Raw genomic sequence first — 22,871 nt, forward strand, 5'->3', positions numbered from 1 at the left:
GGCTTGAGAAAAGCATGTTTCCTTTTTATATATTCTAAAGTTATAGTTTCAAAGATCCTTACTACAAGCAATATTCTAAAATTATACTTCAAAAGGTTATTATTGCAAAACTCTTTAAGGCTTAACTGCCAGCAGAAAGTTCCTGTCAAACAGCAACATCTTTAACACTTTAATTCAAATGTTCCTAAATCAACTTAAGACTTACAAAAGGTTAATTGAGAACAAAAGATAGGTTCAAAGGCCTTCTTCCATGCTTTACTTTCCTCAGTTATTATTAGAATTCATCTTTATAACTGTCCCATGGTTGGTTTCCACACATATCACAAATACACACATTGCCTGTGTGTACCTGAAACCAAACACAGCTTTGTATTTCACATGAAACAATCAGATCTGCACCTCACCAGCACAGAGAGAGCTGAGGGCTTAAAGACAGCCCTGGTTTCTCCCAAACGAAACTTTGGGGAGGATGTGGGCAGTACAGAGCTCTCAGGTGTCTGTTCAGCCCCGCCAAACAGGTGTCCTGAATGAGGGGTGTAGGACTCCAGGGAGCTCTCCAAAATTCTGTTTATTGTATCCAAGGTGTTCCAGCAGTCCAGGGTGGTGGGTGACAGAGCTGCGCCCACAGCTGTCAGGCAGGCCTGGACACCCTTTGGTTTAAGTTATAATGCATTATAGACTTTTCTTTGCTGAGCATCTTAATACAGCAGAACCAATCTATACCTTAACTTTTATCTATAGCCTATCATAACTACTGTAATTACCATATTCATGTTACTGTTCTCCAATCACTAAAAGTTAGTACATTACAGTTTAAACTAGAAGTTGTTTTTCAGTTTTCTTGCAGTGAAAAATTCTGAGACCTTTTTTCTACTTGCAACTTTGCTGCCTTGTTTGCCTGTGCTCTCTTTCTGCTTGGTAAAAACATCTTCTGTTTGGGGTGGGTTTATCCTTTGCTCTAAGTCATAAAAACCCCTTCTAACTAACACACCCTTTGCCTCCTTGGTTATCCAGTCAGACTGGCTCAGTTCTTTTCTTCTGTATCAAAACTTGCCTCCATCTCTATTCCTTCTTCAGATTTTACATTCAAAAATCTTTCTGCTAAGCACACACATATCTGTGAGACTTTCTTGTCAAACTTTCATCCTTCCCAGCAGTCTGTTCCTTGCCCCAGGTCATTCCAGGTAGGGCACATCCAGGGAACACGTGTGCCTGGCTTTATTCCATGTGGTTAAAGCTGGGACAGCCTCCTGCCTGCCAGGGAATGCACATCTCTGGGGTGCTGTTACCTGAGATTGCATTGCAGGCACAGCTGAACCCTGGGAGCCAGGCTGTAAAAATCCCCTGCAAGGAGAGGAAATTGTCCTTGCTCATGTCTAACAGGCAATAAAGAGGGTTTTTAAATCTTAGGGCATTGTGGGGTTGATTAGCTAAAAATAGATGTTTGTTTCTGCTCTTTCATGGCATTAAAAACCTTTTCTTTCCTCAACCTGATGTACCCTGAGTGTAAGGATACTGTGACAGCCAGGGAAATGAACTCTGGGCATTTGAGAGAAGTTGGATTATTATTTTTTTACTTCCCTTAGGGAAAAACAATCTGTGTTATTTGATTGCTTTCCTGAAGACCTTTAACTGCTTGGCTTTATAAAAAACAAACATTTATAATTGCTATTGCACTTGGGTTAAGTTTGGAAAGTTTATAAAATTGTCTCATAGAAATTCTTGGTAGATGCTTCCAGAAGAAAACAGGCACATGCCAAGGCAGTGCTCTGGAACAATTAATACCTTCTGCATGGTAGCAGTGAGCACAGGCATCTCAATTTGAAATATTTACACTGGCAAGAGAGATATAATGGCCATTAGGGTTGATGGGCATGTGCTTCACAATGTTATTTAATCACACAGCTAAAGACAAAATGCCTTTTTGATCATCTGAAACAGAAAACATCTTAAAAACCTCAAATATCCTCAGGAAGCAATGCAGATGCCTGAGGGGTAAATGTGAGGAGAGGTTGTTTCCTGAAAATTTCCTTGTTTTTGGATTTCTCCAACACACCAGAGCAGCTGTTGAGCATTGATTCAGTTGCCTTGAAAAGCTGGTGACTAATGAGGATAAAAATTACAGACTGTTCATGAGGAAAAAAGCAGGGTTTGAAAGTGAGGAAGCAGAGAGAGAACAGTCTGCCTCTGCTGAGGGGGGGCAGACAGTGGGAAATGCTTTCTGCTGTCCAGGGGCCCCTGCTCCTTTTCAGAGCAGCAGGAATGGCTCACACTGGGGAGGGCTGGGAAGGGCTCAGCTCCCAGGATAAGTAGGGAGATTTGGAAAAAGCCTCAGCAGGCTCCAGAGACTGGGTTATTTGCAAAATCCAGTGGGTAAGTGGCTCAAAGGCAGCCATGGGGGCAGGGCTGTTTGTTCCAGCTAAATTCCTTGTGCAGCTTTTGGATGGGAGGAATGTTCATGATGGATCTGCTCCTCAGCCTGTGGCACAAAGGGGTGCAATGGTGGGCTTCAAATGAGGCTCCTGAAATGGGGGCAAACTGCTGACATTTAGCAGGTCACAGAATGCCAGACAGGATAATCCTGGGTTTGGATTGTGACCTCTGGAGATCATCCTCTGGATTTGGGAGTGAGCTCTGGAGATCACCCAGTCCCACCAGGGCAGGATCCCTGTGTCCACAGGGATATATCCAGTGGTTTGGGATGTCTCCAGAGGGGCAGACTCCAAGCCCTCCCTGGGTGACTGTTCCACAGCTCTGCCCCCCCACCATGGAAGGGAGTTCTGTCAGGGTCTCTCGCTGCTCAGAGCGACCCCAAGAAGAGTTTGAAAGTCTCTTTTCCCAGCCTGGGGCTTGAAGAAGGAGTCAGAGCTCTTCATTTCTCGGTCTCAAGGTTGTTTATTGTATTTTATCTGTAAAATTCTTTCTCCTGTCCAGCTGAGGTCCGTCCAGCAGGACAGTCAGAGGCACTCTGCCTGCCCCTGGGGCTGTGTTATGTCTTTATACTAAAAACTACATGTACAATATTTACAATTACTTTCCAATACCTATCACCTATGTTAGACAGTGAGCTTCTACTCTAAACCAATCTGTGAGTGCCAACATCACAGCAGGAGATGGAGGCCAAGAAGAAGAAGAAGAAGTAGAAAGTTTGGACACACTCAGTTCCTTCCATCTTGCCCCCTGAACCCCCATACCAGAAACCCCAAAATCTACTTTTCCACCCCGTGATAACTTCACTATTATTCTGCCTATACTGTTGTGGCTTGCTGATCTTCATATAGGGTTGGTAATTTTCTCCATGGGTCATAATCAAAACCACAGGGGCGTTTTGGGCTGTGTGCCAGGGTCTCTGAGCCCCCTGGCAGGGTCCTGGCCATCCTGGACAGCCAGAGGGATGTTCTGGGTCCTGACAAAGTTCTTCCTCAGGTGGAGGTGGAATTTCTTCTATTTTAATTTCTGGCCATTAGTGCTGGTCCTGTCACTGGGCATTGCTGGAGAGAGCCTGGCACTATCCCCTGACACCTTTGGAGATATTTATATAGATTGATGGGATCCATGATGAAATATTCTGCTGAAGAAGATGGAGCCAGTGTGTCTGTCCCTGCTAGAAGTTCTGTCCAGGGCTTTCTCTCACTTCACCTGGAATATGCTCCAAAATCCATCTCTAGAGAACTCCCAAGTGCTGGTTTGTTGTGTTTTGAGAGCAAATCTGGGTTTATTCACTGCAAGCAAGACAACCTCACATCTCCTTTTCCTTTCTAATGTATTATTTACATACACTTGACAAATAACCTTGGCAGCACCAGCTCAGCTCTGTGATTGCTTTTCCAACTGAAATAGTCCCCCTGAGCTCAGAGAGGCATGTGGCCTTTGGATCATGAGAAAAAACACCTGCTCTGCTCTTTGCTGAGGTTATCAAGTCACAGGAGTCACAAGAAGATGTTTTATCTGCACTTTAGTAATGATTATAGAAAATAAAGGTCACGTAAATAGAGCTGACATTGTCTCCCCAGCTTCCAGCCTGACCTGGTGGTGCTCAGGCAGCAATGAGAGCCTGTCCAGGGGGTTCTGCTGCATCTGCCTCCCTTCAGGGCACATCCAGGATCCCAGGGGTTCTGCTGGATCTGCCTCCCTTCAGAGCCCATCCAGGATCCCAGGGGGTTCTGCTGGATCTGCCTCCCCTCAGGGCCCATCCAGGATCCCAGGGGGTTCTGCTGGATCTGCCTTCCCTCAGGGCCCCCCTCCACTGATCCCAGGGGGTTCTGCTGGATCTCCCTCCCTTCAGAGCCCATCCAGTGATCCCAGGGGTTCTGCTGGATCTGCCTCCCTTCAGGGCCCATCCAGGATCCCAGGGCTTCTGCTGGATCTGCCTCCCCTCAGGGCCCATCCAGTGATCCCAGGGGGTTCTGCTGGATCTGCCTCCCTTCAGGGCCCATCCAGGATCCCAGGGCTTCTGCTGGATCTCCCTCCCCTCAGGGCCCATCCAGGATCCCAGGGGGTTCTGCTGCATCTTCCTCCCTTCAGGGCCCATCCAGGATCCCAGGGGGTTCTGCTGGATCTCCCTCCCTTCAGAGCCCATCCAGTGATCCCAGGGGGTTCTGCTGGATCTGCCTCCCTTCAGGGCCCATCCAGGATCCCAGGGGGTTCTGCTGGATCTCCCTCCCCTCAGGGCCCATCCAGGATCCCAGGGCTTCTGCTGGATCTCACTCCCTTCAAGGCTCATCCAGGATCCCAGGGGGTTCTGCTGGATCTCCCTCCCTTCGGGGCCCATCCAGTGATCCCAGGCGGTTCTGCTGGATCTCCCTCCCTTCAGGGCTCATCCAACCTCTGCACATTGGCAGTTTAGGCTTCATTTTTCCACTGGGGCCTGATCTTGCTGTGGGGGATTGTTGCTGTTGTATTGAGGACAGGTGAATAAAGCAATATACAGACTCCAAAGTCTCAGAAGGCAAATGTCCAGTTTATTGCACACCACGTTATTTTCATAGACATTTAGGATATAGCTGGACCTGACTGGTCCTCATCAACACCTCTCACACCATTGGCTAATTAGCAATAGCACCTTTGTGTAAACATCTTACAAGAAACAGCAGGTTCAAAACACCAGCTGCAAAGATTAGGGATTATTTTAATTCTTTCTCTGAGCTTTCTCAAGCTCCCCCAGGACAAGGCCTGGGAAAGTTTATCTGACTTTCTCTCTCTGACCAGATTTTCAGCAACCACAGGGGATTCCCTGCAGCAGCAGGGACTGGGCTCAGGAACTCCAGTGTTCTCTCCAGCCCTATCCTGCTCCTCCTGAGAGGGATTTAGAAACTCCAGGGTTCCCTCCAGCCCCATCCTGTGCTTCCAGAGCAGAACTCAGGAACTCCAGGGTTCCCTCCAGCCCTATCCTGTGATTCCAGAGCACAATCAGGAACTCCATGGTTCTCTCCAGCCCCATCCTGTGCTTCCAGAGCACAACTCAGGAACTCCATGGTTCCCTCCAGCCCCATCCTGTGCTTCCAGAGCAGAACTCAGGAACTCCATGGTTCCCTCCAGCCCCATCCTGTGATTCCAGAGCACAATCAGGAACTCCAGGGTTCCCTCCAGCCCCATCCTGTGCTTCCAGAGCACAACTCAGGAACTCCATGGTTCCCTCCAGCCCCATCCTGTGCTTCCAGAGCAGGGCTCAGGAACTCCATGGTGCCCTCCAGCCCCATCCTATGCTTCCAGAGCAGGATTCAGGAACTCCATGGTGCCCTCCAGCCCCATCCTATGCTTCCAGAGCACAACTCAGGAACTCTAGGGTTCCCTCCAGCCCCATCCTGTGCTTCCAGAGCAGAACTCAGGAACTCCAGTGTTCCCTCCAGCCCCATCCTGTGCTTCCAGAGCAGGATTCAGGAACTCCAGGGTTCCCTCCAGCCCCATCCTGTGATTCCAGAGCAGGACTCAGAACTCCAGTGTTCCCTCCAGCCCCATCCTGTGCTTCCAGAGCACAATCAGGAACTCCAGGGTTCCCTGCAACCCCATCCTGTGCTTCCTAAGCAGGACTCAGAACTCCAGTGTTCCCTCCAGCCCCATCCTGTGCTTCCAAAGCAGGATTCAGGAACTCCAGGGTTCCCTCCAACCCCATCCTGTGCTTCCAGAGCAGGATTCAGGAACTCCAGGTGCCCACCAACCCCATCCTGTGCTTCCAGCAGTAAATGCAGCTGGGTAATTCCTCTGCTCTTTCGTCCTCTCAGTCCCCCTGGGCCAGGGCACAGCTGGAATTTCCTCCTCTCAAGGAAACTGCTCCCTGAATTGCAGGCAGCTGCACAGGGATGTGGAGCAGGATGGGGCTGGAGAAAGGGCAGCACCGTGTTTTGAGAGCAATTTGGCAGAGTCTGGAGTGGTGTGAGCAGTGAGAGGAGCTGCCAGAAGCTGCCTGGCACCATCAGTGACCATTAGAAACAACATCATCTTCAACCACAAGCCTGTGGATTTCCTGGGGAGCAACCAAAAGACAAAAGAGTTTTGTTATTTAGATCTAAAATCGCTGGTTAGAAGCTCTGGAACAAAATAGTTTCGTTTATTCTGGTCTGTTTGACAGAAACAGAATGTTTTCTTTGCAGCTGTTTCCAACCTGGATGAATATTGATATGTTTTATCAGTCCTTTTGAAAGCTGTCATGAAAAATACCACTGGCTTTTCATTGCCCAAAGAGAAAACCCATAGAAAAGTGGATTAAATCCATTTTTTTTAACTAACAAAAATTTTCAAGCAGGAAAGGATTATTTTGTATTATACAGAACTGAATGAATGTCACCATTTCTCAGTGACAAGCTGAAATTTTTCATCCTCATCCAAGCAGAGCTGCTGTCACCAAAAGCCCCTGAGTGACAGCTGTGACCCTGTGCCCAGGGGGCAGAGCGCTGACAAACACCACACCCAGCCCTAAATACATCACCAATTTAAGCACAGAGGGATTTGCTCATGAAATATTTTGCAAATGGAGGGGGGAATATCAGGCTTGAGCCCGTGGTTGTCAATTCATAACCTACTTCTCAGAGCTGCAATTTAGGAGCAGAGAGTGAGAGAAGATTTGGGTCAAAGGCACTGAATGGTTTCACGTGATAGAAAAGCAGAGAGGCCTTGAAGTGTTTTATCTCCATATTTTTAAATGAAGTGATAGGATTTGCTTTTGGAAATGTTTTATCTAGAGAATTGCTATGCTCTGCTGCTTTTAGAAGATTAAAAAATAGAGGAATTAAAACCTCTGGGAATGACGTGATTCAGCTGAATCAAATGGTGGTTTTTTCCCCTCCTCTTGTTTTTATTTCCTCAAAAACTGGGGAAAAAAAAATTAAACAGCCACGGGTTGATTCTGGCAGGGAGCTGGAAATGCCCTTGTTTTCCAAACTGGAGAGAACATCCAGCCCTGGCTGCTGCTCTGTGGGGTGCAGGGAGGCACAGCTGGATCTTCCTGCCACCTTGTTTGGATGGAGGGGCAGGAGGAGGCACAGCTGGGTGTTCCTGCCACATTATTCAGCTGGAAGGGCAGGAAGAGGCAGAACTGGATGTTCCTGCCCTGTTGTTCAGCTGGAAGGGCAGGAAGAGGCAGAACTGGATGCTCCTGCCCTGTTATTCAGCTGGAAGGGCAGGAAGAGGCAGAACTGGATGTTTCTGCCCTGTTATTCAGCTGGAAGGGCAGGAAGAGGCAGAACTGGATGTTTCTGCCCTGTTATTGAGCTGGAGGGTCAGGAGGAGGCACAGCTGGATGCTCCTGCCACATTATTCAGCTGGAGCAGCAGGAGGAGGCAGAAGTGGATGCTCCTGCCCTGTTATGCAGCTGGAAGGGCAGGAGGAGGCAGAAGTTGATGCTCCTGCCCTGTTATTGGGCTGGAGGAGCAGGAAGAGGCAGAAGTGGATGCTCCTGCCCTGTTATGCAGCTGGAGCAGCAGGAGGAGGCCGAGCTGCAGCTGCTGTGGGCACCCTGACCTTGTGCCCAGCCCAGCCATCTGCAGCTTCCCAAGGTTTTCCTTGATTAAAGCAGGCAGCAAGGCCAGAGAGCTCTGCCACCCACCTGCCCCAGCTCTGCTGCCTGTCCCAGGGTCCCAGAGCTGTCAGTCTGTGTGTCCCCAGCCCTCAGAGCAGCCTCTCCTCACCTGTGCTGTGGTTATTTCTTGTCATTTCCTCTCATCCTTCCCCAGTGCACAATCCCAGGGTGTTGTGACCCCACAGCTCTGCTCAGGGTGGGCATGGGCTGAACTGGCTGTGCTTGGGAAAGAAGCAAAGGTGGAGGAATCTGCTGTGGAGCAAAGGGTGTCAGACAAGGCCAGGAGAACAAACTGATTTCCTGCAGCCCCTGCTCTGACACTCCTGCTTTAAATTCTGCAGTCCTGATCCTAACCATTGTCTGGAGTTCAGGAGAAGCAGGGGTTGTGGGGGGGTCCTGCCATTTGTGAGGTCAAAAAGCAAAGCTCTGGCATTTGTGATCCATCACTTTACATCAGCTGAATGAATTAAATCGTGGCTCCTCATCCCAGGGTATTTATGACCCTGCTGTTCTTGCTTGTGCCTGTGCTTCCTCCTGATCCAGATGTCCCCCTGAAGGAACAGCTCTCCTGTGACCTGCTGGATGTCACAGGAGGAGCTCCTGGTCAGTAAAACAAATGTACTTAGTAACAATAATGGAGGTCCCAAATACACTGGCAACTCTGACTGACCAAGGAAATCAGAATTAGCACAAGACACTGCTGATGGAACAACATTTTTCTGTTCATCTCTGGTCAAGAAAGATAAATTGAGCCTGGAACAGTCAGAGGAATGACATGAGGATGGCTGGGGACATGGAGAATCCTCTCAAGAGTTAAACCAGACCTTGGCTGCTTTGACCCAAAACAACCCAAAGCTGAGAAACAAATCTGATTTCTGATAAACACTTCAGGGTAGGAAAGGTCAGAGGTGTAAAAGAGCTACTTAAAATAAAGTCCAGATAATGGCATAGGAACAAATGGACACAAAGTGGGCACAAAATGGGCATTGCTTGGTGGCTGAGCTCTAGATTTTGGAATCTTTAGTACACCAGCAGCGTGACATTGTCCACAGGGACCTGAGGAGGAGGGAAGAGATGAGGATCTGACTCCATGTTTTCAGAAGGCTTGATTATTTAGTATTTTATGATATATATTACATTAAAACTATACTAAAAGAATAGAAGAAATGATTTAACCAGAAGGCTGGCTAAGAATAGAAAAAGAAAGAATGATAACAAAAGGTTTGTGGCTTGGACAGAAAGCCCAAGCCAGCTGACTGTGATTGGCCATTAATTAGAAACAACCACATGAGACCAATCACAGATGCACCTGTTGCATTCCACAGCAGCAGATAATCATTGTTTACATTTTGTTCCTGAGGCCTCTCAGCTTCTCAGGAGGAAAAATCCTAAGGAAAGGATTTTTCATAAAAGATGTTTGTGACACCAGCAGTGTATGAAAGAGGAGAGAAAACAAGGAGCAGCAGCAGATTTGCTTACTCACAACTTTCCCTCCCAGCCAAAGGAAAGCTGGGATGTTCCCAGTGCTCACCAGCTCCTCATGATCTGTTAATTTCTGATTTTTCTCAGGATCCAGCTGCTGTAGAAGCTCACTGTGCCTACCTGACCTCAGGCACTGCCCTGGTGCTGTGCCTGCAGAGACCCAATGCTGTGAAGAAGCTGCTGGATCTCCTGGGACCAGAGGATCCTCAGCTGGCCCAGGCACTGGATCCACACCTCTGGAGGGCTCAGTATGGCACCAGCACAGTCCAGAATGGATTTTATGGTAGGTTTTTGTAAAAGAAAACTCCAAAGGCTCAGATATACAAAAAGCTCATGTGTTATGTTATGTTTGTTCCCTCCTGTCACTGGATCTGTCACTACAGATCCAGCCTTGGCAGGCACTGCAGGACATTATTCCCCAGGAAACTCTCCCTGTGTTCTTGGTGGCTGAGCTGAGTGTGTCTCAAGCAATGAAATATTCTCCCAGAAGATAAATTCCAAAAGGCTTCCTCCCAGAGCAGCCCCAGCTCTGCCTTTATCAGAACACATTTCCTTTGATCTCTCTTTGCTTGGTCATTTTGTACTTTTAGCTTGGTTATTTTGGAATTATTCCCAAGAACCCATCTGTCTTCCCTGCCTGTGTGTCCCTTCCTGATGTCTCCATTAGCCATTGGCCAGCTCCAAGATTTCCCAAAGATTCCAGGACATGCTGTAACATCTCCCAGTGCTGAGGGCAGGCAGGACAGAGGTGACCCAAACCTGCTGAGGCAAGCAGGGCAACTCAGCACCTTCCCATCTGGAAAGGCTCTTTGCAGCTGGCACATGGGCAGAGGCACAGGGCAAGGCAGCATCCTTGGGATTCTGCCCCATCCCAGCTCCCCTGCCAGCAGGGAGGCACTGGGATGTGTGTAGGGGGTGGTAAAGGATGGGAAAATGGGAAATATCCCTGGAGAGAGCAGCCCAACATCCCTGCCACAAGGAGGGAAGGGTGTCATTCCAAAATTCACATGGAATTAAGGGTGGTTTGCTCCCTGCCTGTGTTTCTCTTCAGGAATATAAAAGGAATACAGAAAAATAAAGCAATAATTTCTGTAAATTCAGGTGAGCAGGCAGGCCCTGTGTGCCCAGAGTCCCAGAGGAACTTTCCTGACAAGATCCATTGGATTGTTTGGCTTTTCCCATTGTGTCTGGGCTGTGAAGTCACTCCCTATTTCCATCCATGTCAGGTGGGCTGCTGAGAACTGGCAGGGAGGGAAGGAGCCACAGCCTGGGAGAGAGAACCAGGCCCTTGCTGCAGAACCTCAGGACTTGGGATCTCAGGAGAGATCCCACAGGGTTTGTGGGGGTGACTGAAGAGCAGGATTTACTTACAAAAAAAAAAAAAAAAACAAAAAGTGATCAGTGCTCTCCAAATACTTTTCCATTATCAGCCCAATACTTTTCCATTGTCAGTCCCTGCTTCTCTTGCTGTTGAGATGAATGGATGGATTGTGTATCCAGATTGCTCTGAAACTCCTCAGGCATGGCTAAGAATGGGTAATAAACATCCCAAATTTCAGATGTTTGCTACAGCTGGAGCATGCCCAGCATAACTCAGTGAAAACAAGCAAGGGAAGCTGAGTCTCATCCCATTTCTGTTGGGAGCTACAGGGAGATCCTTGGATGTTCTGACCCCCTTCAGCCCCCCAGGCTGGGATGTGAGGTTGCTCTGAGCTGAGCCCAGGACTGGCCCACAAATCCCTCCCTGCACCCCTTGCAGGAACAGGGATGAGCTGGAGCTGACTCTGATGGACCTGCCCATCAGAGCCATCTATCCATGAGCAAAGGGGTGTTCCTAACCCCCTGCACCTCCCACAGCTTTTCCTCCAACACAGTTAAGCTGAAAAACCTTCAGTGAGTAACTGGGGGACTGTGCAAGCCCATCCTCCTTTCCTGGCAGGGAACACCAGGCTTTCCTAGGTTTGCTCCAGCTGAGGAAGAACTTCAGTTAATGCCTGAAGCAGAGCAAATTCCCGCTCTTCCCTCCCAAAGTGACAAAGGAAATGCAATTGAGATGAAGGTGGGGTTCCAGGGAGACTGGTGAACCAAGAAATGCAGCTTTAAACCTGTAGGGCTGAGCTTCAGAGGTGAACCTGCTGCCTCACATCTCCTCTGGGCTTGGGAAGTCATTGGACTGTGCTTTTTGTGCTTTTCCTTGCATCCAAAGAGCTCTTACATGTGCACCCTGCACTGTCTTGTACCTTGAGCAAAGTGAGAGCAAAAGGCTCATTTGGGAGCATTTGTGTTCTGTGTAATGGCACCAGTGATGGAAGGTTTGGTGTGGAGCTATGGAAAGGATCCAGCCCAGCTCATACACTGGGATTTAACACAACCTCAGGATTGTAAACTGCTGCCTTAAGGGCTCTGGCTATACAAACCCTGGAATTATGGTGTTCCAGCAGGGCTGAGTGCTCTCAGGTGGGGTCCTGTGAATGGGCAGCCTCCAAGGCGGGAATATTTCAGAGGATATTTGTACCCAGGAGCATGGATCTGTGCCAGCACATTGACAGTCTAGTTAAACTCCAATAGAAATAGCTTTTCCCTCTCTAATATTTTCCATCCACAAATCTCCAAACATTCTGAGTAATGTTTTGTAACACTGTTGCTTTATAGGGAAATATTCAGCTGCTGAGCCTGGAGGGACCTCTCGAGTCACTGGGTTCAGTTAATTCCCTCACAGACTGAGGGGAATCACGTTTGCCCTTCCATGAGCACCCACCCCAACTGGAAGGATGACACAGAGCCTAGAGAGCTAAAAATCTTCTTATATTTTCAAACTTAAATATAGCCACATACACTCTGTGCCCATTTGTTCCTGTGCCATTATCTGGACTTTATTTTAAGTAGCTCTTTTACACCTCTGACCTTTCCTACCCTGAAGTGTTTATCAGAAATCAGATTTGTTTCTCAGCTTTGGGTCGTGTTGGGTCAAAGGAGCCAAGGTCTGGTTTAACTCTTGAGAGGATTCTCCATTTCCTCAGCCATCCTCATATCATTTCTCTGACTGTTCCAGGCTCAATTTACCTTTCTTGACCAGAGGTGGACAGAAAAATGTTGTTCCATCAGCAGTGCCTTGTGCTAATTCTGATTTCCTTGGTCAGTCAGAGTTGCCAGTGTATTTGGGACCTCCATTATTGTTACTAAGTACATTTGTTTTACTGACCAGCAGCTCTTCCCCTTCAGTAAGGGCAGCCTGGTGTGATCCAGAAGTAAGGGAACAACAGGATTTAGAGCTGGAATTGAAAGGTTTCACAGCCTCCTGAACATGATTCCCTCAGCTCCACTGTTAGGAAATAGAAGGGGTCTTGTTTACAAGAGGAAGCTGCTGGGTGATAGTAGGACAAAATCAAAATACCAAGGAAGCAATGGAACTATTCTAAATATAATGGTTTAAAATGTTTGCTATTACTGTACAGAACAGCTGGCCTTTAAAGCAATTACTGCAGTGAGTTGCACATCATCAATCTCTCCAAAAGATGAGTGTGAGTCTAGAGAATGTTTAATTCATGGCCTGAGAGAATCTTCTCATTGTGTTTCTCTCTCAGGCTCCAGATCCTATGCAATGGCAGTGCAGGATGTGAAGCTGTTTTTCCCAGAAGGGCTGTGCTGTGCCCAGGCTCAGCCAGTGCAGGAGCAGGAGGTAGGAATGAGCCCCTTCCTGAGCTGACCCTGCCGTGCCACACTGCTGTTTTGCTGTGGATAATGCAGCTCTGGGTGTGTTTGCTGAGCTGCCAGGCTCCCCTGGTCCTGGGCATGTTCCTCCCCCTGCCCTGAGCCCAGCAGCCTCGGTGGGGAGGAGCTGCTGCAGATGTGTTTGTTCAGCAAGCTCTGCTGTGAATTTGGGAGGGCTCAGATCAGCATTGCTTTGGAGCAGGGGCAGCAGCCTCACCCTGGCTGCTGAGCACTCTGCACCCAGGAGCTGGCTTTTACCAGCTTTGGCTCATTCAGGGATGGGATGGGATGTGGAAATGATTGGGATGTGCTCAGCCAAGGGAGGGAAAGGTTTGAGCTTTGCTGTGGCTCAGAGGTGATCCAGCTGAGATGCCCTCCCAGGAGATGAGCTCTGGAAATGGCCACATCTGTAACAGAGCTCGTTTATGTGGGTGTACAGCTCAGTGCAGGGCACCCTGCCTGTGCCAGCTCATTCAGGGACACAGGGAGCTGCTGCACCCCAGTGTGGCACTGGGGAAAGCTGTCAGACCCTCCCAGGCTCTGTTTGAGCTCCTGGCCTTGAAAACCTGGGAGTGGAGACTTTAAAATGATGGCTGGATATGGGACCTTGAAAAGGATGATGAGATGCTGCGCTGAATTAAACCTCAATTAAAAAGAAGAATGCTTGCAAAATGTTCTTGTCTCTCCAGACAAGCAGGTGTTTTCTAGGTTGGCAATTACAGAAGTACACCACAACAACAAAAGCTTCACAGCTTGCCTGAATCAATACTCGAGGAGTGTTATCCCTCCTCATTAGGTAATGTGTTCACATGACTTGCTTCTCCCTCCCTCCTGCAGATCCGTAACCTGAAACACGACCCCATCCTCAGCCTGGGAGTCAGGAAACAGCACAAGATCCTGACCCATGAGCCAGGAAAACATCCCAGTGTCCTGGGCTCTGAGCAGCCAGGCAGTCCTGGTAAGGAGATGTAACTCCTCTTATGGATTGGGGCTGCTATTGATTAATTGGACAGCAAGACAAACCATCTGGTGGCAGCAAGATTGGGTATTGATGTGCTTTCAGAAGGGAGAGACAGCTCTGAGCTGCAGAGAACAGCTCCAGGGGAGTCCAGCCTTTAACTGTTCACCTGCCAGCCCTTCAGGGCTTTACAGACAGAGCTGTCCATGAAGTCTGACCTTAACAGCAGCAGCAGAACAAGCACTGACAGCACAGCTGCAGTCAGAGCAGTGCTTGTTCCTCTCTGAGCCCTCCCAGGTGTCTCAGCACAGCCTTGGTGGCTTGTGTCCATCCAGAGCCTGCCCTGGAGAGGCTGCAGGGCTGGGCAGGGTGAGCTGTGCTGTGCTGGGAGTGGATAAATATCAGCTGGTGCAGGGAGTGCTGCTGGCAGCGTGGCCAGAGGCCTCTCCTGAGCTGAGCTGAGCTCTCATTCAGCTCCCAGTGCTGCTGAGCAGCTGCCAGCTCCAGATGACTCCCAGCCATGGCCAGGCTGGCTGTGATTGGGAGCTGGAGCCTCAGCCAGGCTGACACTTTCTGAATGCAGCAGCTCCTCAAGGCTTCTCCTGCTGATTTGGCTTGATGGACATGTGTAAACACAGCTGTGCTGCGGGGCAGGAGATGGCTCTGCACGAGGGGATGCTCCCACCTTGGGATGCTGTGGATTGATCCCAAGCTTTATAAACAAGCAGGGACCAGGTGGAAGCATCCCTGTGGTGATCCCTGGGGAATAGAATTGTTTAGAGCAATTATTCCCATTCCTGTGGCTTCAGGACTGATGTGGGCAGCTCAGAGAATGTTGCTGTGCTACACCTGAGCACTGCAGTCCTTAATCCCAGCAGTGGAGCCTCAGGATTGCTGTGGGAGGGAGAGGAGCAGGGTAAAAATGACAGAATCACAGCCCAGCCCTGCCTGACACGGGACTTGGGGGGCATTGGTCACTTACCAGCAGGTGCAGAAGTGCAAGGGGGGGTGGTAAATCAAGTCCTCTGCTCCTGGGGTGAACACCAAGTCACTTTTGTGCAAGGAGTCTCTGAAGGAAGATTTGTCCCAAGGTATTTGAGGAGGGTGTTTTCCCCATCATCTTAGTGCAGGTTTGCTGCGATCAAATCACTTGATTTGTAGAAGAGATTACATAAAACAAAATAAAATAATGAACCAGCTTGTTGTGGAGAGAGCACAGGTATTCTGCAGGCTTTGCACAGCTCAGTGTCAGGAGCTAATCTCAAAATACATGCCCCTAATTTCCTGCTACACGAGGATATCTCAGCTTTGAAGATGCCTAAGCAGAGTAAAAAGGAAAGCTGTGTACAGCTCTGATGTGTTTGTGTCTCAGAAAATGTATTTCAAAGAGTTACTGCCCTGGAAAAGCAAGTCCACATGATCTCTGAACTGTCAGGCACGATCTCATGAGTGCCTCCAGCAAAGCAGACACATCACTCACGTTCTGGGCTCTTCTTGGACACTAGAGGAAGCTCTTGCACACAAGGAAAGCTCCTTCCAGCAAATAATTATCACCAAGCTGCTGCCTAATGGACAGGCAGATTTATCAGGAGGAAAATATGAAATACATTAAGCCTCACGTATGCTGAGCAGAATTACATTTGGGATTATAAAAGCAGCTGGATTAGCAGCTCTCTGTGCTTGGCAAAAATGGAAATGGGAGAGGAGCTCCCGTAGCAAACCAGCAGTTGTCCTTGTCTGACTCCTGAAATGGGGTCACTCCTGCTGGCTTGTGATCTCCAGACAGGGACACAGAGGCGCCCAGCAGCTCAGGCTGGGCACCTCCCTGGGCACCTCCCTGGGCACCTCCCCAGGCATATTCCAGGATATCCCCAGGGCACATCCCTGGGCACCTCCCTGGGCACATCTCCAGGCATATCCTAGGATATCCCCAGGGCACATACCAGGACATCCCTGGGCACCTCCCCGGGCACATCTCCAGGCATATGCCAGAGCACCTCCCTGGGCACATCCCTGGGCAGCTCTCTGGGCTCATCCCCAGGCACATTCCAGAGCTCATCCCTGTGCTCATCACAGGGCACATCCTTGGGCACTTCCCAGGACTTTGCCAGGGCACCTCCCAGGGCACATCCCCGGGCACATCCCCGGGCATATCCCAGGCACCCTGGGTGCACCTCCCTGGGTACATCCCAGGACATTCAAAGACTTCCCAGGGCCCTTCCCAGAACATCCCTGGGCACCTCCAGGGCACCTCTCAGGGCATCTCCCTGAGCTCATCCCCAGGCTCATCCCAAGATATCCAGGGCACCTCCCTGGGCATCTCCCCTGGCACATCCCCAGGCACCACCCAAGGCACATCCCCGGGTTTGTCCCAAGGCACCTCTCAGGACACCCCTGGGCACCTCCAGGGGCACATCCCAGGACATCCCCGGGCACCTCCCTAGGCACATCCCAGGGCACCTCCCAGAATATCCCAGGGCTCATCCCCGGGCACATCCCCAGGCACCTCCCAGGCCATCCCAACACCGTGGTGCCCCCGACTGCCAGGGACACATCCGTGCCAGGGCACTGAGAGGGCTCAGAGGTGCTGGGGGCAGAGACCCAACCATGTTGTGTTCCTTTCCCAGCAGGTGAGGCCGTGCTGGAGCAGCTGTGGCCCAGCACGTGCCTGGTGCTGCCCGGGCTGATCCTGCGGGGCCCGGAGCCGCCCCCGTACGTGGCGCTGCTGGAGGAGCTCCTGGGCAGAGGCTTTGTGCTGACTGCAGCTCGGCTGGCTGTGCTGGACTCAGCCCAGGCTCTCTGCATCTCCCAGAGGCTCAGCAGGGCCAAGGGCAGCGTTGCAGCAAAGGTATGGAACAGCTGGGGCTGGGCTTTGCTTCCTTGGCACTAAAGAAGAGCCTTGTAAAGATGCCTTGCTGGGATGTGCTGCCCTGAGGCTTTGGTGGCACTGTTGCAGCACTGCCTCTGAGCCCTGGCACCTCCGGTGAGGAATGTGGGCACTGGGGGCACTTCCTGATGGTCCTGCATCCCTGGGAGCCCTCATGGGAATGGCCCATCCACCCCTCATTTATTGAATGTTTCATTCCAGTCAGCCATCACCCTGTTCTGTGTGCTCTGCTGCCTTCTCCTCTCTTGTTTCTCCATGAAAATACAGTTTCTATTTCCCTCTCTGTAATCACACCCCATTTTTTTACGGGGGTAATTACAGGATTACCCCTGTAATCCTCCTCTACAATGCTAAAAATCCCTTTTTCTTCTTGGACTGTGCCCTGGAGCCTGAGGTTTTCCCATCTGGAGTGTTGCCTCCAGCTCTGGGGCTCCCAGCACAGAAAGGAGCTGGAGCTGCTGGAGCCAGTGCAGAGGGGGCACCAGGATAATCAGAGGGATGGAGCAGCTCTGCCAGGAGGAAAGGCTGAGGGAATTGGGATTGTTCACCTGGAGAAGAAAAGGCTTTGGGGTAAACTCAGTGTGGCCTTCCAGTGTGTGAAGGAGCTACAAGAAAGATGGAGAGAGACCATTTACAGGGGATGGAGGGATAGGACACAGGGAATGGCTCCCACTGCCAGAGGGCAGGGATGGATGGGATATTGGGAAGGAATTGTTCCCTGGCACAGGGTGCCCAGAGCAGCTGTGGCTGCCCCTGGATCCCTGGCAGTGCTCAAGGCCAGGCTGGATGGGGAACCTGGGACTGTGGGAGGTGTCCCTGCCCATGGCAGGGGTGGGACAAGATGAGCTTTGAGGTCCCTTCCAGCCCAGGCCATTCTGTGGCTCTCAGCAGGTGCAGCCCTGGGGTTTGGGTGCAGGATGCGCTGCTGGGCTGAGCTGACATTGCTCCATACAACAGAAAACCAGGCCCAGAGTTTTCCTCTTGGTGAAGGAGAAGCCCACCCAGTCAGGAACCTTGCCTGGGCAGAGCTGGGAGGTGGAATGTGCAGGAAAGTGCAGTCAGCAGCACAGAGTAAGCAAGGGGGGACAGCAATGACAGTGGCAACCACCCAAGGGCTCTCAGACCACAGCAGCCCCTTCACAAAACACAAACATTTGGGCCTCCAGCTCTCAGTTCTAAGTCCTGGGTGTTGTCTGTAATAGAAGCATGTAAGATCTATTCAGGTTGTGCTTTTAAAAACTGACACATCCCTTTGAAGTACATCTGTGTGGAACAGCAATTACATCTAGCAGGCAATTATTGTAAGCACTGCTTGCCTGTGCCCTGAGTCCTCTGAGGATCCATCCCCTGCACAGGGAATAATGTGCACAGCTCTCTAGGAAGGACACAGGGGGAGCAGAGCCATCCCTCCCTCCTCCTGTCAGAGATAAATGGCCCTGGGGTGTTTCCAGAAGGATCTGGCACAGCTGAGCCAAAGGTGAATGGCACAGCCTTTGCTCTCCCTCTCTAGGAGGGACATGGGCTGCTTCAAGTAATCTGTGTTTCTGCTAAAATATCTCAATATTTACCTGTCTTGGTGTTCTGCTTCCAGCAGAGGTGGGGACTGAGTAACACACCCAGACACTGCTGGTTTTCACTCAGAGGCCTGTGGGGATCACACACAGCTCAGACATGGCACTGCCTCTGCCTGGGGGGATCTGCTGCTCTGGGGCTCCTGTTCCTCACCCATCAGCCACACTTAGAGACTTGTTCAGGTGCAGAACAGCACCAAAGCTCTGTTCCTGCCTCTCTTGCAGTGCTCCCTGCTGAAGGATGGGCTGTGCCTGGTGCTGGCAGCGCAGTGGGACAGCTCTGTCACCTCCCTGGGCTCCCTGCTGGACAGGTAAGGAGGAGCTGCTGCCCTGAGGGGGGGACATCTCTCTTCTGTGCTTCTCACTCAAGGGCAGCCTGTTCTGGGTCGGTCACTGGTCATGGAATTGTTCAGGTTGGGAAGGATCAAGTTCACCGTTAATCCAGGCCCTCAAGTGCCACATCCACACATTTTAACTCTTCCAGGGATGGTGACCCCACCACTGCCCTGGGCAGCTGTGCCAGGGCCTGACCACCCTTCCCATGAAGGAATTTTCCCAATATCCATCCTAAACCTCCCCTGGCACAGCCTGAGGCCGTTTCTCCTTGTCCTTTCCCTGGAGCACAGCCTGATCCTCCCCAGCTGTCCCCTCCTGTCAGGAGCTGTGCAGAGCCACAAGGTTCCCCCTGAGCCTCCTTTTCTCCAGGCTGAGCCCCTTCCCAGCTCCCTCAGCCCCTCCCCAGCTCTGTTCCCTGCCCTGGACATGCCCCCAGTGTCTCCTGAGTGCCCCCATACCTGAGAGTGTCCCCCAGTTTTCAAGCCAGGACCTTTAAAACCAGAGTTGTGTCCTTTGTTAAGGACCTGCAGTGTCCATAAGGTTCCATGAATACAGGGAATTCTCTGAAATTAGGACTCACATTGGGAATAGACCTGCTGAATCAATAAAATTCCTAGGAGAAATATCTTAGCAGATTTTATGTTTGCTGTGAAGGAAAAGAAAAAAACAAACAGAAAACCAAACCTTAAAATAAATACCAGAAAGCAAAATCAAAAATTAGCCTCTTAAATAAACTACCAGAAAAGCTGGGTAGAGGATGTATAAGCCTGGAAAAACAAACAGAACCCCTCTGCAGGGACTGATTAGTGAAACAGAGTGATTAGCAGGGCAATTAACCCTGTGTTCCCCAGAGGGAAGGGCTCCCTGCACGGGGCTGCTGTTTGGCACTGGCATGTGCAGCTCTCACACATGGCTCCTCTGGCACAGGAACCAGTCAGGGCTGTGCCACATCCCTGCCAAAACCCCATCCTGCCTTGGGCTGTGCCCTCTGGAGCACTTCCAGAAAGTGCTGCCAGGGCATTCAGGAATGCTGGGGTTTCAGGGATCCAAGCTGAACATCCACATGGCTGCCCATCAGAGCTCTCACTCTGCAGAAATGTTCCCAGGGCCACACCTGGGAGGGATGGCTGGAACAGATTCCACTGGTAACTTTACAAAAATGTTTTTAATTTTCACTTCCATTCATTTAAAATCACACCCTTGGGAGCCACATCCCAAACCTTCCTCTCTGCAAGGGGGGACAAACAGCCAGTCAGCCAAGGCCTTTGTGGTGAGATTTCTCCCAGCTTTCTCTGGCTTACAATGGAAAAAAAGTGAACTTTTGGGAACCTGGAGGTCACTGCTGGAGGTAGTTCTGGGAAAGTCACTCCAGAACCCAATATCTCTTATTTTCCCCAGCAACACAGTCATGGGTGCTGCTTAAAGCCCAGCACTCCCCTGTCCTCCAGGCAGGGATTCCAGGGGCCAGTCCCAAGGCAGCCCCTCCACAGACACCTCCTGGGGCTCCTCCTGGGCCCCCAGGGGCTGAGCAGGAATTGTGCCAATGTCTGCACCTTCATCCCCCTCCTGCCCTGCACAAATTCTGTGCTGAGCTCCAAAATATCCGTGTGTGACTTATGGGGGTCAGGAGGCAATTCCAAAGGGCAGGATCTGCCCCAAACAGCAGGATCCACTCTCAAATGAATGGATCCAGTCCCAAAGAGAAGGATCCACTCTCAAATGAATGGATCCAGCCTCAAACAGCAGGATCCAGCCTCAAAGAGAAGCATCAAGCCCCATACAGCAGGGTCTAGCCCCAAAGAGCAGGATCCACTCTAAAATGAATGGATCTAGCCCCAAAGAGAAGGATCCACTCCCAAATGAATGGATCCAGCCCCAAATAGCAGGATCTACCCCCAAAGAGAAGGAACCACTCTGAAATTAATATATCCAGCCCCAAATAGCAGGATCTACCCCCATACAGCAGGATCCAGCCCCAAAGAGGAGGATCTAGCCCCAAAGAGCAGGATCCACTCTGCTTCTCCCCCCACTGCCAGAACCAGTGATCACAGAGCCTTTTCAAACCAGCTCTAGAAAAAACCACCAAACCAAAACCCCCCAAAAAACCTCAAAAACAAAGAAACCCCCCCCCAACATTTTTGCCTTCATAATGGAAAATGCCTGTGGAAGGGAGAGGCAGCAAAGGTGTGCCCGGGGGTGGGAGGAGGGAGGGAGGGCTCTGATCCCCAGAGAGATCAGGAGCTCACACCCTTTTTGTCTGTCAAGCTGTGGAACTTTTTCAAACGAGCCTGACTTCACTGGTGCCTCCCAAGGACGCTTCATGCCAAGACATCTTCAATTTAAATAACACCAGAGGTTAATTACTCTCACAGCTCCATCAGCCCTTTGTGTCCCGGATAAATCAGTGGATATTCATCTCCTGTCTCTGCCAGGACCCAGCACTGCAATACCTGCCCTGCTGGAGCCTCACCGTGCTGAAGGGATTATTTTCCAGATTTTCCAGCCCTTGAGTCCCAGCTGAGCCACATTTCTCTGGCTTTGTGCCACGGAGAGGGAGGGAGGGACGTTCCCATCGGTGATGTCAGAGATGGGCTGGGATAAAGAGGAATCAGGTGTTGAGAGGAACAATGTGGGCTCTGCCATTGAAGCTGCTCCTGGTCCTGAGCAGCTCTGCCAAGGACAGGCATTCAGATCTGGGGGTTTGGAGGCACCCCAAACCTTCCTTGTTGTGTTTGCTCAGCAGCAGGGCCCACTCTGGCTGCTCCCTGGGCATCCAGGGCATCATTTCTGCACCAAAACCCACTGGGCACAGAAAAAGGGAACAGAACAACGCAGTTGTGGGCACAAAATCAGCATGGCACTTTGGCTGGGGTGTGCCAAGGGCAGCTCACAGGGCACAGGGGGTGTTTGGAACAGGTGAGGGAGCAGTGGGGACCCCAGAGAGGGAACTGACCCCATCCTACCCACAGCCAAGGGAAAACCATGTGGGACTCACCCCCCTCGTTCTGGCAGCATCTGGCTGCCTGCGTGGCTCAGGATAAAGCATCTGAATTTTCCCTGTCATAACTTGTTTTCACAGCCACATTTCCTGGCTGCAGGGTGGCAGAGGCAAGAATTTACAGCAATAGATTCAAAGCAACTCCTGGAAGGAAGGCATGCTCTGCTTTTTATGCATGACAAACCAGATTTAGCTGCCTTAAGAGGTGATGCTGGTTCCACAGTGATTACTCCTCTATGGTTTAAGCATTTAAAAAGCACTTTAAGGTTGTCAGGAGCTGTGTTGTGCACAGACTTAGCAGCTCACCTGGTTAATTCAGCTCAATAGGTGAGGTTTGGCTATAAAGCACCCCCAAAACCGAGCTGCAGCAGGAAAAAATTAGAGTTTAGGCCAGGCTTTGTGCCTTCCAGCCTGGAAACGAGGGACTGCAATCAGAGCAGAAGCCAGGAGCTGAGGAACTTAGCTGGATGTTTTTCTCTCTGATGAAACATTCTTACCAAGTGCTAATTGCTGCTAGCAGGGAGCGATGTTATCCCTATAGGAAACTCATCCCGGGGAGCTTGCGAGGGGAAGGAGGTGTAGAAATTTTAAAAAATGAAAAAAAATGAGCACATGGGGTGTAAAATCTCGGAGCTGTTGAAAAGCAGGGAAGGGAAAACTGTTGCCAAGCACAATACCTGGCTGTGGGGGAGGGAGCAGGGAGGGGTTTCTAAACCCTCAGGGGAATTTTCAAGCCCGAGGCTCCGAGTTTGCACAGAGTCCCTTTAAAAGGCACTTCTGAGCTTGGTACCTTGCCTTTCCATCTCTCTGGAATGTGTTTTGGGGTCAGGTCGTGTGTGGCTTGAAGAGGGTGTCTTGGTTTGGAAAGACAGGAGTCTGCTAAGGAAAGCAGGAGCCTCCCCTGAAATGGAGAA

General features: G+C 50.5%; 1 protein-coding gene across 5 annotated transcripts in view; it reads left to right on the plus strand.

Moving 5' to 3' along the window:
• The window catches only part of DNAAF8 (dynein axonemal assembly factor 8), a 105,470-nt gene that overhangs the window by 75,571 nt on the left and 7,028 nt on the right, over window positions 1-22,871 (plus strand). For 4 of the 5 annotated variants that reach the window (XM_074553113.1, XM_074553115.1, XM_074553117.1 and 1 more), the window contains 5 exons: window positions 9,584-9,779; window positions 13,081-13,175; window positions 14,045-14,165; window positions 16,793-17,013; window positions 18,849-18,934. In XM_074553113.1, coding sequence (XP_074409214.1) covers window positions 9,584-9,779; window positions 13,081-13,175; window positions 14,045-14,165; window positions 16,793-17,013; window positions 18,849-18,934 — 719 coding nt within the window. The remainder of the gene's footprint in view (window positions 1-9,583; window positions 9,780-13,080; window positions 13,176-14,044; window positions 14,166-16,792; window positions 17,014-18,848; window positions 18,935-22,871) is intronic. The other variant, XM_074553114.1, reaches the window with a different exon arrangement.

Source organism: Zonotrichia albicollis, chromosome 16, assembly GCF_047830755.1.
Source record: "Zonotrichia albicollis isolate bZonAlb1 chromosome 16, bZonAlb1.hap1, whole genome shotgun sequence".
Classification (NCBI taxonomy): Eukaryota; Metazoa; Chordata; class Aves; order Passeriformes; family Passerellidae; genus Zonotrichia; species Zonotrichia albicollis.